This window comes from Mauremys reevesii, linkage group 1, assembly GCF_016161935.1.
Source record: "Mauremys reevesii isolate NIE-2019 linkage group 1, ASM1616193v1, whole genome shotgun sequence".
Classification (NCBI taxonomy): Eukaryota; Metazoa; Chordata; order Testudines; family Geoemydidae; genus Mauremys; species Mauremys reevesii.
The window spans coordinates 6,062,982-6,075,883 of record NC_052623.1 but is presented as its reverse complement, the minus strand read 5'-3'; the positions used below and the strand labels follow the sequence as shown (position 1 = coordinate 6,075,883).

The window sequence follows — 12,902 nt, the reverse complement described above, 5'->3', positions numbered from 1 at the left end:
GCACAAACTTATTTTCAGTGGCAGAGTGCCACGGGGTTTAAGAGAGAGGTTTTAAAACACAGACCAAGGTTTAGCTTGAGTCTGTGTGCTGGGGAGACAGAGCCAGCAGCCAGGATAAGGGAGGGGGGTTGTAAGAGAGGTTTTAGGACACAGACCAAGGTTTAGCTTGAGTCTGTGTGCTGGGGAGACAGAGCCAGCAGCTAAAATAATAAAATATAAGTATAGAAAGTTTCACAGAGGGATTCTTACCATCCCCCAAGGCAGCAGCAGAGGCAGAAACAGCAAGCACATCAGAAGGCTTGGTACAGTCTTGATAATCAGGAGATCTCTCAGGCAGCAATTCGGGGGTACGCTCAAAAATAAAACGAGAGCGGAGAAAGGACCCCCAGAACCCCTGGCTGATCAGACCAGGCAGCAATGCAAGAACCTTTCTGAAGTCTGTTAAAAAAATGTCTGTTTATAAAGGCAAACCCTGGCAGCTTCCCGCCAGTAACTCTGATTGGCTCCCCATCTTAGAGGTAGGAGAGAAGGCAGAGAAAAAAAAGCTGCAGGCAGCCACCAAGACATGTGTGGACTAGTCCTGAGCCCAGAGGTATGACTCATGCCCAGGATCTTAAAAACACAATAGGTCTTGCAGCTCTGGACAGTGCCCACCCTACACCAAGCCCAGGTTTTAACAAGGTGATAACAGGACTAACCCTTTGAACAGGGCAGTGGTCCCACTTAGCACAAGTGGCCATCCCTTTGAGAAGGGCAATGGCTCTGGTTAGACAACTTAGGGGGCCCTCCCTTTGAGAAGGGCAGAGGCCCTGGTAAACAACTTAACAGCCAGGGAGGGGCGGCCACAGAGGAGAACAAGAACAAAATGGAGTAAGGGGGCAACTTTAAGAAACAAAATGGAGCTGTAACAGACACCAGGGAGTCCCCCCTCGCTGGAGCGGTGTACAGCGCCCCCTCGGGGCTGAATCACAGACTGAAAGTGACCATCATTACAGGGGCTAGTTCTGAGCTAATGCCATGGAGGGAGTTTCCATCTCTTGTTGATTTGTTGACCAGACAAGTCCATATAGAAAATGTAACAAGTGGCCCAGGAAGGCCTGGTGGCTGCCCAGCACCTGTGACAGTCAGGACCTTTGGGTTCCTGCACATGCATGAACGGGCACCTAGCCCAGGATCCAGGGTCTGGCAGTGGCTGGTTAGAGAGCCTGCCAAGACTCCTGGTTTCTATCTGAGCTCTGGGGGAGGGAGTGGGGTCTAGAGAATCACAGCGAGGAGCAGAGACATTTGGGATCTATATAAGAACATCTGCATGGCCGTACTGGGCAGCTGCAGTTCCATGAATGCTTTCACTAGCCACTCCTGATCCACCAATAGAGAAGCTCCAGATAGTTCCCCCCAGCCCAGGACGCCAGGGCTGTACCTTCTTGCCCTGGTCAAGAGCGTGACCAGGGTCATTTTATTATCCAGTCCACCCCTCTCTCACTGTGGGGAGAACATTGCATCAGCCCCAGTTGCGGAGCAGATTTCCTTTTTGCATTTCAAACAACACAGCGTATTAACAAAAACAATGAGGAGTCCAGGGGCACCTTAAAGACTAACAGATTTATTGGGGCATAAGCTTTCGTGGGTAAAAAAACAACACACTTCTTCAGATGCATGGAGTGAAAATTACCGATGCTGCCTGGACAGTTATCTCACCAGCTGGCGCTCCATCCCCCTCCCTTCCTGAGGTGCTGGTGCATGGCAATATACTCCCCTCCCTTTCGGAGGAAACACCACGTTCAGCTGCAGGGCAGGAGCCAATCTCAACCCACCCTGCTCCGAGAAATACGCAGTTTCTCATTGCTGCAGAGGACTCAGGGAGACTTTCTCCTGTTCCCTCAGCAGTTTCTGAGCCTTTACCATTAACAGCCTGAGCTACAGGGAAGAAATAAATGTCAATTAGCATATCAATAGGGTTATTGTCTACTACACCCACTAATAATACACCTTCCAAACCCTCGGTTTCTATGTACCCTTTAGCCAAAGGTACAAGATTGTGCAACCTCCTGTTAATAAAAGTTGTGAAATCTGCCCTGGCAGTATGTCACCTTCTTGCACTATGCTCTGCCGAACCACACAAATTTCTACCCGTCTCTTCCCACCCAAGGTGTTTCCTGCTGATTTTACAACCCAGTATGATAAGTGACAGGCGCCTGAGTGGCTTCTGTGCTCAGGGTCGCAGCATTCACATGGGCTACCTGCTTCCTCCCAGCACTGGGCATTTATTCCCCAGGTGATCAGTGGAATTGCAATGACAGCTCCTTCTGGGCTCTTCTCTTTTTACAGGAGATTTGGATCAAGGATTAGATGAATGATTTGGGGGAGGTGAGTACCCAGCTTCCCAGCCAGCCTCTTTCTTCCCAGGGATAAAACGGGAGCCCTTCTTCCCACCAAGTTGAAACTCCTCCATCTGTGGTTTATTCACAATAGATGCCCGTGTTTGCTGAAAATCATCAGCTAAAGCAGCCATCTCATCTACATTTTTCACCTTTTTGTCCCATAAGAATTGTTTCACATCATCTTTACATATGTGTAAGAAATGCTCCTGAGCCACAAGGTCAAACATTCCTTCAACACTTGTAACACATTTTCCCCTCACAAACTTTTCCATCAGATATTTCATCTAGATTACATTTGCCACATTACTCATCTCAGCATATTTAAGGTATCTAAATTTCACTCTATATGTTTCAGGGGTTATCGGAAAGGGTTTCAAAATAATTTATTTGAATTTGCAATAATCTAAAGCATCAGTAATTAGCATCTTATTGAATATATTCCATGCTTTACCAGTTATCTTTGCAACCAAAGTGGGCATCCTTTGGTCATCAGGAATCTTATGAATCATACAAGCCTCTCAAAGGTGGTGAAATATTCAGCAATATCCCCTGCCTCATTGTATGTAGGACACAACAACTCTTATTTCTGGATTTGTAGAGAGGTAGGAATCAGTGGCATATGGGGGCTCTGGTTCTGCCTCTCTAGCAAGTCCAATTGGTATCTTCACTCTTTTCCCTCAAATTCTTTCGGTCGCAGTTCCATGGCTAGTTTTGTTACCTGGGGTTCTTTCAACCCAAAGTTCTTGGTAACTTTTACTCTGTGCGAGGTGATGTCAGGAAATAAATCAGGGTCGTCCGACCGATCGATGGCTGGCACAAACAGGACAATATGAGAATGCTTTCACTTAAAGCTAAATTTTACTTAGTCTCAAGCACTTACACACATCTGCAACAAGATTAGTAAAACACTCCCAACCCTTGATAATTATCAAAGCTGAGTGTGGCTCTCGAGTGACACAGCAGCAGGCTTCCGGTGGCTGAATCTTCCATCTGCCGGTGGGGACCACAAGATGTATCCAGAGGGAGAGTCCAGAAGAGTCCAACTACCTCAAACTTTCCCCCCTTATATATACACATCAGTAATAGAATGACATATCCCTTAAATAAAACTTGTTAAGCAAGCAGTTTCAATGGTCAAGCAAGAGGTTCCTTCTGATTATTGATTAACCAGGGGTGGGTTTTTCCCAGAGTTTGCAGTCTTGAGGCCCTAACACACATTCCTGAGGGCACATCCTGCTCTTCTAAAATGCATGTATCAGCAACTTCAACACAATTCTTATCAGGAAGGATGTGGGGTCAAGCTGCCCTTTCTGTGGCACCCAAAACCCCCTCCCCTCCTGCCTTGGTCAAGCTGAGGCTACTGCGTGGCCATTTTACAGCCTGCTGACTTGGCTGATTTTAGCAATAAGCCATAGTGGTTTCAGGCACTTTACTGGTTTGCTGACATCTCTCCGTACAGTTTCTGGGCCTCAGTTGCTGACTATTTCAGTTCCAAAGCTATCTGATGTGCTATTGCTTCTAACTCCAAAAGTCTCCGGTGTTCCTTTTCTTTTTCTGCTGCCTGCAGTCTATGAGCTCCAGTTTTGTAATGGCTTCTCTGCCTTCACTCATTTTTCTGCTTTTCTGTCACTACTTCCCTTTTCTGAAATAAGCAAAGAGAAAATAACTAACTGGTAACCTCTCTGACTCATCTCAAGCCAGGAGTAAAGTTTCACATAAAATCTCTACACCAGTGTATGAAGTGCAGATCTCACTCAGCACAACAAGCTGTGCCTTCCATCCTACTCGCTGTGCCACTGTGGTGGGTCCTCCTCCCGGGGTGCCACCTGGAACTGGGGTACGGCTGAGCCCTCTGTCTCACCAGTCTGGTTTCCCTCTTGCATTGTAACATTGTGACAAGCTGCAAAGCCCTCCAAGCTTGTACTCACACCAATATCCACAGGCAGGGACCACACCCAGCTGCGTTCAGGAATGCTCTGGCCAGCCACTCAGGAACCAACAGAGAGGCTGCAGTCAAAATACTCCCAGCTCCCCAGCCCAAGACTCCAGAGCTGTACCATCCTGCCCTGGTCAAAAGCCTGACCAGTCTGAATGTATTACTGAGTTCTCCCCTCCCTTGCTGTGAATAGCACAATGCACAAACCTTTGTTAACTGAGCGGAGGTTTTCCCCACACTTCAAGCAAATCCCACAGTTTTAGGTAAAAAATATAAAACAGATTTATTAACTACAGAAAGATAGATTTTAATGACTATAAGCAATAGCAAACTGATTGAAGGTGGTTACCTAAGAAATAAACAAAATCACAGTCTAAATCTTATACACAAAATAGATAGTACAAACTTACTCCTGTTAGATAGTACAAACAGTCCATCAAGCTTCCATACACAGGCTAGAAATCCCTTCAGCCTGGGACTAGCACTTCCTGCAGTTCAGTCTTTGTTCCTCATGTGTTTCCAGGTGGTTTTGTGTGGGGAGTGAGGCCACTTGGTGATGCCGCTGCCCCCTTTTATGGTTTCTTCCACATGGCAGGAACCTTTTTGTTCCAAGACAAGTTCCCAGCCTAGTTTGTGGAAAAATACAGGTGCCAAAATGGAGTTCAGTGTCCTGTGGTTTAGTCACACGCCCTCGCATGCTTCACTGATTCATAGCAGCTGTTATCGATTGGTTGACTGAAGCGTTCCAAGGAAGGTTCACCGGGGGAGTGGGGATGAGCTTCTCCTCAGGCCTATTGTTTCCCCTAACGGCCCCTTACCCTAAATAGGCCCTTCACAATCAGCTCTCTAGACTGGAAGTATCTTGCCTTCGGGGTGTCACCCAGGTGCAACCACATTTGAAATACAGATACCTAGTCGATATTCATAACTCCTGATACAAAAATGATACATGCACACAGATAGGATAATCACAGTCAGCAAATCATAACTTTTCCAATGCACTTCACATGACATATTTTGTACAAGATACATCATAATTATGTCATGATCACATCATAATCTCATCACTATGATGGATATGTGGTGCACAGTGTCATACTCATATCTAGGTAAACACAATAGGACACCTGCAAGCCATTCCCTGCCTCAGTGTCCTCATCACCCAGGAGCATAATTTGGGATTTGGTCAGAGCCCTCTAGGGTGCCAAGGGCCACTGCCTGCCACTCCTGGCTTCTCCTCCAGCTAGAATCTGTCTCTCTCCTGCAGCCACAGCCCTGCAACCAAAGAGTCCCCTCTGCTGCCCTGGTGCCTCTCTCCTACCCCACCTTATTCTGGCTCAACCAGTCTCTGTGTTTTTCAAGGGCTGGACCAACACCTCCTCTCTGTGTTCCCTCTTCTGGGGAGGTGCCATTCCTTCCACTCCCACCCCTCTGCAGAGAACCTGGAGAAAATTGGCTTTTGTTTAGAGTGCTGGTACTGCTTTCTTCTGTCCGGGCAGGAGCTCATTAGGCCTGATCATCTTTAATGACCAACTTATTTATAGACAGATGCCTCTGCCCCAGCGTCATGCCTCATATCAGAAAGAGTGTGAGTGAAGAGTACAGTAAAAGCCCAAAGACACATGGATACAGATGGTTCATATAATGAAACACTGAGATAATAGAGTTTTCACTCATCTGGGTTTTACCAGGGCAGGCTGCTTCTTGGCTCCTGGGTGCCATTTAGGGTTGCCAGGTGTGACGTTATTGATATAAATGGGAACCATATAGAACATGGGTTGCAACCAAGGTCCTGTAGTGGCACCAAATCCTAAGCAAAGGGGGTCATATAAGGTGTCTAAGACCAGGTTCTGGGTTGCTGGTTATGATTATGCTGTCTGTATGTCTGTGTATCATTTTGTAGTTGAAGTTATAAGTATTGGCTCTGTACTGTCTGTATTTTGTATTATGCTCTGCCTCTGGGAAGTGTCCCAGACAAGCTGATGTTAGCCCTGCATAGCTGGCTTGATGGCCCATTAAGGGCCATCAGCTACACAATTGACCCATGGAGAGAAGGCAGACACGCCTTGTGATTCAGCAAAGTATGCACAAACTTGTCCATGTGACTGCAAACTCCATTTTGGCTGTAATTTTGCACCGTAAGGACAAAGGGATTCTTACACCTGGAAAAGTCTATATAAGACTGATGCATCATCTCCATCTTGTCTTCAATCCTGCTTCTGACCTCTGGAAGGACTTTGCTACAAACTGAAGCTCTGCACGAAGGACTGTTGACCCATCCCAGCGGGGGATGTTCCAGAGACTTAATCTGAACCTGCAGTTTACTCCAGCACTGCTGCAAGCCTGAACTAAGAACTTTGCCATTACTGTATGTAATTGATTCCATTTAACCAATTCTACCTCTCATCTCTACCTTTTTCCCTTTGTAAATAAACCTTTAGATTTTAGATTCTAAAGGATTGGCAACAGCGTGATTTGTGGGTAAGATCTGATGTGTATATTGACCTGGGTCTGGGGCTTGGTCCTTAGGGACCGAGGGAACCTTTTTCTTTTATTGGGGTGTTGGTTTTCATAACCATTCATCCCCAGGACGAGTGCACTGGTGGTGATACTGGGAGACTGGAGTGTCTAAGGAAATTGCTTGTGTGACTTGTGGTTAGCCAGTGGGGTGAGACCAAAGTCCTTTTTGTCTGGCTGGTTTGGTTTGCCTTAGAGGTGGAAAAACCCCAGCCTAGGGCTGTAACTGCCCTCTTTAAGCAATTGGTCCTGATTTGGCACTCTCAGTTGGGTCCCACCAGAATCGCTCCGTCACACCAGGTACCTGGTTTTCAACCAGAAAGTATGGTCAAAAAGCAGATCTGACAGTATCCAGTTACTGCAGGGCTCTGGGTGGAGTGGAGAAGGGGGGTACTGGGTCATTAACACACACCAGCCCCTGCTTAGCCAGGGCTGCCTCCAGCCTATGAGCAAACTCCTCGTCAGCAGCTCCCATCCCAGCCCCGGAGCAGAGGGAGACCAGCTGGGCAGGGCACCATTTAGAGGAGCCAGGGGGTACTCTAGCCAGCCCTGGGTTTGTACCTGAGGTCTGCTCCCGGCCCACACCCTAGTCCCAGACAGAACTGCAACACAGCTTGAGTGCTGAGTGTGATGAGTTCTGCCCTGCTCCCAGCTTCCACATCTGGGGCAGGGAGCTGGTTTATAAACAGAGGCAGTGCGATTAACATAACAAGAGGCTTGTCATTAAATTAAATTAAGGACCATTAGATGAGCCTGAAAGCATTCCCAGGCACTCCCATTGAAAGATATGAAACAAAGGGTAGGAATAAAAGGTGAAAATGGAGAGAGGTAATAATGGTGTCCCCCAGGGGTCTGTCCTGGGGCCAGTGCTGTTCAACATATTCATAAGAGATCTGGGAAAATCAGTAAATTGTGAGGTGGCAAAACTTGTAGATGAATCAAAATTGCTCAGATGGTGAAGTCCAAAGCAGACTGTGAAGAGTTACAAAGGAATCATAAAAAAAACAGGTGACTTGGTGAGACATTATTGATATAATCTGGGACTCTATAGAACATGTTTGCAACCAAGGTCCTGTAGTGGCACCAAATCTTATGTAAAGGGGGTCATCTAAGGTGTCTAAGACCAGGTTCTGGGTTGCTGGTTAGGATGATGCTGTCTGTGTGTCTGTATCATTTTGTAGTTGAAGTTATGAATATTGGCTCTATACTGTCTGTATTTCAAACTTGTGCTGTGCTTCTGGGAGACATCCCAGACAAGTTGGTGTTAGCTCTGCCTAGCCTGCTTGATGGCCCATTAAGGACCATCAGCTACACAATCGACCCATTGAGAGGAGGCAGATACACCTTGTAACTCAGCAAAGACTTCAGTTTGCTGTAATTTTCCACAGTACGAACAAAGAAGTATTCTTACACCTGGAAAAGCCTATAAAAGGCTGATACTTCATCTCCATCTTGTCTTCAATCCTGCTTCTTACCTCTGGAGGGACTTTGCCAGAAACTGAAGCTCTGAACAAAGGACTGAATGACCCATCCCAGCAGGGGATGTACTCCAGAGACTTGATTTAAACCTGCAGTTTATTCTATCACTGCTACAAGCCTGAACTAAAAACTTTGCCATCACTGTATGTAATTGATTCCACTTAACCAATTCTAGCTCTCATCTCTATCTTTTTCCTTTTATGAATAAACCTTTAGATTTTAGCTTCTAAAGGATTGGTAACAGAGTGATTTGTGGGTAAAATCTAATTTGTATATTGACATGGGTCTGGGGCTTGACTCTTTGGGATCGAGAGAACGTTTTTCTTTTATTGGGGTGTTGGTTTTCATAACCATTCATCCCCAGGACGAGTGGCACTGGTGGTGATACTGGGAGACTGGAGTGTCTAAGGGAATTGCTTGTGTGACTTGTGGTTAGCCCGTGGGGTGAGACCAAAGTCCTCTTTGTCTGACTGGTTTGGTTGGTTTGCCTTAGGGGTGGAAAAACCCCAGCCGTGGGCTGTGACTGCCCTGTTTGAGCAATTGGTCCTGAATTGGCACTCTCAGTTGGGTCCCCCCAGAACTGCATTGTCACACTGGGCAACACAATGGCAGATAAAATTCAGTGTTGATAAATGCAAATAATGCACATGGCAAAATATAATCCCAACTATATCTACCAAATGATAGGGTTTAAATTAGCTGTTACCTACTAAGAAAAAGATCTTGGACTCATTGTGGATAGGTCTCTGAAAACATCTTCTCAATGTGCAAAGACAGTCAAAAAAGCTAACAATGTTGGGAATCATTAAGAAAGGGATAGATAATCAGACTGAAAATATCATATTCCCTCTATATAAATCCATGATATGCTCACATCTTGAATACTGCATACAGATCTGGTCACCCCATCTCCTGAAAGATTTATTGGATTTGGAAAAGGTACAGAGAAGGGCAACAGAAATGATTAGGGGTATGGAACAGCTTCCGTATGAAGAGAGATTAAAAGACTAGAACTTTTCAGCTTGGAAAAGAGATGACTAAGGGGGGATATGAGAGAGGTTTATAAAATCATAAATGGTGTGGAAAATTGAATAAGAGAATATGATTTACTCATTCACATAACACAAGAACTAGGGTCGCCCACTGAAATTAATAGCCAGCGGATTAAAAGCAAAGAAAAGAAAGCATTTCTTCACAGTCAACCTGTGGATCCATCTTTGCAGGGGCGGCTCTACAGTTTTGGCCGCCCCAAGCAGTCATGCGCGGGAGGCGCCCCGGAGCCGCGGGAGCAGCGGACCTCCCGCGGGCATGACTGCAGAGGGTCCGCTGGTCCCGCGTGGCCCAGCTGGACCCCCCGCGGCTGCGGACGGTTCTCGGATCCCGCGGCTCCGCTTGAGCTGCAGCAGTCATGCCTGCGGGAGGGCCGGTCGTCCCGGGGACCTCCCGCAGGCATGACTGCGGCAGGTCCGCTGGCGCAGCCTGTCGCCCCCTAGATTTGGCCGCCCTAGGCACCAGCTTGTTTTGCTGGTGCCTAGAGCCGCCCCTGCCTCTTTGCCAGGGGATGTTGTGAAGGCCAAAGGTAAAACAGGGCTCCAATAAGAACTAGATAAGTTCGTGGAGGACAGATCCACCAATGGCTAATAGCCAGGATAGGCAGGGATAGTGTCCCTAGCATCTGTTTGCCAGAACCTGGGAGAGGATGACAGGAGATGATTGATGATTACCTGTTCTGTTGATTACCTCTGGGGCACCTGGAATTGACCACTGTTGGAAGACAGGATACTGGTCTAGATGGACCATTGGTCTTACCAAGTATGGCTATACATTAAATTTCTAAACCTAACCACTGTGCCATAAGTGACTTGCCACAAAATGCCAGAACATGTTAGTAAAAAGCAGTTTCTCCGCCCTAGGTGTTCACACCTCAACTGCTAGAAGAGGGCCTGACCCTCCTTGATTGAACTAACCTCATCTCTAGATTGATTCTTGCCTGAATATTTATACCCACCTCTGGAAATTTCCACCACATGCGTCTGACGAAGTGGGTATTCACTCACGAAAGCTTATGCTTTAATAGTTCGGTTAGTCTATAAGGGCCACGGGACTCTTTGTCGCTTTGTACAAAAGCCAGTAGGAGAACACTTCAATCCCTCTGGACATTCTATAACAGATTTAAAAGTAACTATTATTGAACAAAAAACTTCAGAAACAGACTTCAAAAAGAAACAGCAGAACAAACATTTATTTGCAAATTTAATGCCATTAATTCGAGCTTGAATAGGGACTGGGAGTGGCTGGCTCATTTCCAGGAGAGGCAAAGCTGCTTTTGTACTGACACCTCCTAATCTATTATTGGGAGTGGACTACATCCATCCTGATCGAATTGGCCCTGACAACACTGGTTCTCCACTTGCGAGGTAACTCCCATCTCTTCATGTGTCAGTATATAATGTCTGCATTTGTAACTTTCACTCCAGGCATCTGAAGAAGTGAGGTTTTTTATTCACAGAAGTTTACGCACAAATAAACCTGTTAGTCTTTAAGGTACCAAAGGACTCTTTTGTTTTTGTGGATACAGACTAATCCGGCTACCCCCTGACATTTAAATAGCCACTGGAATCATGGTTAAAATTGACACACACACCCTACCAAAATCTGAAATGGCTCCCTTGTAGCCAGGAAGGCTGGTGGAGATGATCCAGCAAGTGACAGGGGGAGGGGACGAGAAGAGTGATCAACGGGGAGGAGCCTTCGGGGGGGGGGGGGGAAGGCAGAGCAGGGGTGGAGCCTTAGCAGAAGAGGTGAGGCAGGGCCTCAGGGGTCCAGCAATTACAAAGATGGCAACCCTGTGAGTTCATGAGTCGTACACAGACCAATTCCCCAGTACACTAAGGTCAGGAAAGGATTTAATGTCACTTGTACTGTCCAGTCAGTGAATCAGGGAAGAGGATCTGGCACCATGTCACCTCCTAGCTCTGCATGGAGCTCGGGCTGAGAGCCAGAGCACCAGGAGAAAACTTTAGGTCCCTTTATGAGGAAAGAACCAGAGCAGCCTGTCCCGGATCTGTTTGGTCCTCACCCCATAGATGATGGGGTTAAACATGGGGGGCAGCAGGAGGTACAAGTTGGCCATGAGAACTTGGAAACGCTGGGGCACATTGTTGCTAAACCATTGCGTGATGAAGGAGAAGAGAGCTGGGGCATAAAAGGCTAAGATGACACAGAGGTGGGAGCTGCAGGTCCCAAAAGTCTTGAGCCGGGCGTCCTTTGTGGGGAGGCTGAAGATGGCCCTGAGGATCTGGGTATAGGACATGGTGATAAAGAACACATCCAGACCAATCCCAGAGAATATCAGAAAGAGGCCGTAGTAAGTACTGATGCGGATGTCACCACAGGCCAGCTTCACCATAGCCATGTGATCGCAGTATGTGTGGGGGATGATATTGGTTCTGCAATATGGCCACCACGTTGCTAGAAGGATATAGGGCAGTACAAATATGCCACTCCGCAGCAGCAAAGTCAGGCCAATCTTGGTTATCATAGGGTTTGTCAGGATAGTGGAATGTCTCAGGGGATCACAGATGGCCACGTAGCGATCCAAAGCCATGGCCACGAGGATCCCAGACTCCATCACTGTGAAGCAGTGAATGAAGAACATCTGGGTGAAGCAGGCACTGAAATCGATCTCCCTGGAATTGAACCAGAAGATGCTCAGCATTTTGGGCAGGATGGACGTGGACAGGACCAGGTCAGTGACGGCCAGCATGCAGAGGAAATAGTACATGGGCCCATGGAGGCTTGGCTCCGTCTTCACGATGAACAGGATGATGAAGTTCCCCAAGACGGCTATGGCAAACAGGGTACAGAAGGGGATGGAGATCCAGACGTGGGCTGTGTCCAGTCCAGGAATGCCCAGCAGGATGAAGGTGGAGGGGTTGGTGAAGTCAGTTGTGTTAGAACCTGACATAGAGTAGGGGAGAAGGTGTAAAACTCGGAGGCAGAACGGTGTCTCCTGCATGTACCGTACATTCCCCTGACTTCCTGTATGTGCCCAGGGTCTAGCGTGATGGTTTCAGGACAAATACCTGGATGGAGAAACAGTTGTAATATGAGACATGACATGCACTACTGGAGGGTGTTCTCATGGCTGAAGCAGATTGGTCGCTCTTCACACACTGAAAATATTATTTTCATTATTCAGAGGAATGAATTATGAACACATGACCCTAGTAATGCCGAGTCCATGTTTGATGGTGCTTCATCCATCAATAATTCCTACACATCACGGTGTGGGAAACCTTAATAGGAACCAGCAGGAAACACAAGTGTGGATAGTGGTTATCGATCATCGATCCTTAATGCAATGAAACCCAAGCTAGAGAGTCCATGCTGTAGGGAGTTTCCCATTCACCCAGTTCCTCAAAATCTGAGTGGGAAAAACAAAAAACTAAAAAAACCTTTGCCAAGCCATGTGCCGGGGGAAATATCTAAACTAGAACATACCTCAACAAAAAGTCCTGGGAATCATTAATAGCAGCTCCACAGAAACACCTTCTCATTTGCAGTAGTGTCCAAACAAAGACAATGTT

General features: G+C 46.9%; 1 protein-coding gene across 1 annotated transcript; it reads right to left on the bottom strand.

The window, feature by feature from the left end:
* Positions 1-11,332: 11,332 nt before the first annotated feature.
* On the bottom strand, positions 11,333-12,280 carry LOC120387537 (olfactory receptor 52E2-like). The gene has a single exon (XM_039508485.1). It carries the CDS (start codon positions 12,278-12,280, stop codon positions 11,333-11,335), a length of 948 nt encoding a protein of 315 aa, XP_039364419.1.
* Positions 12,281-12,902: the final 622 nt, after the last annotated feature.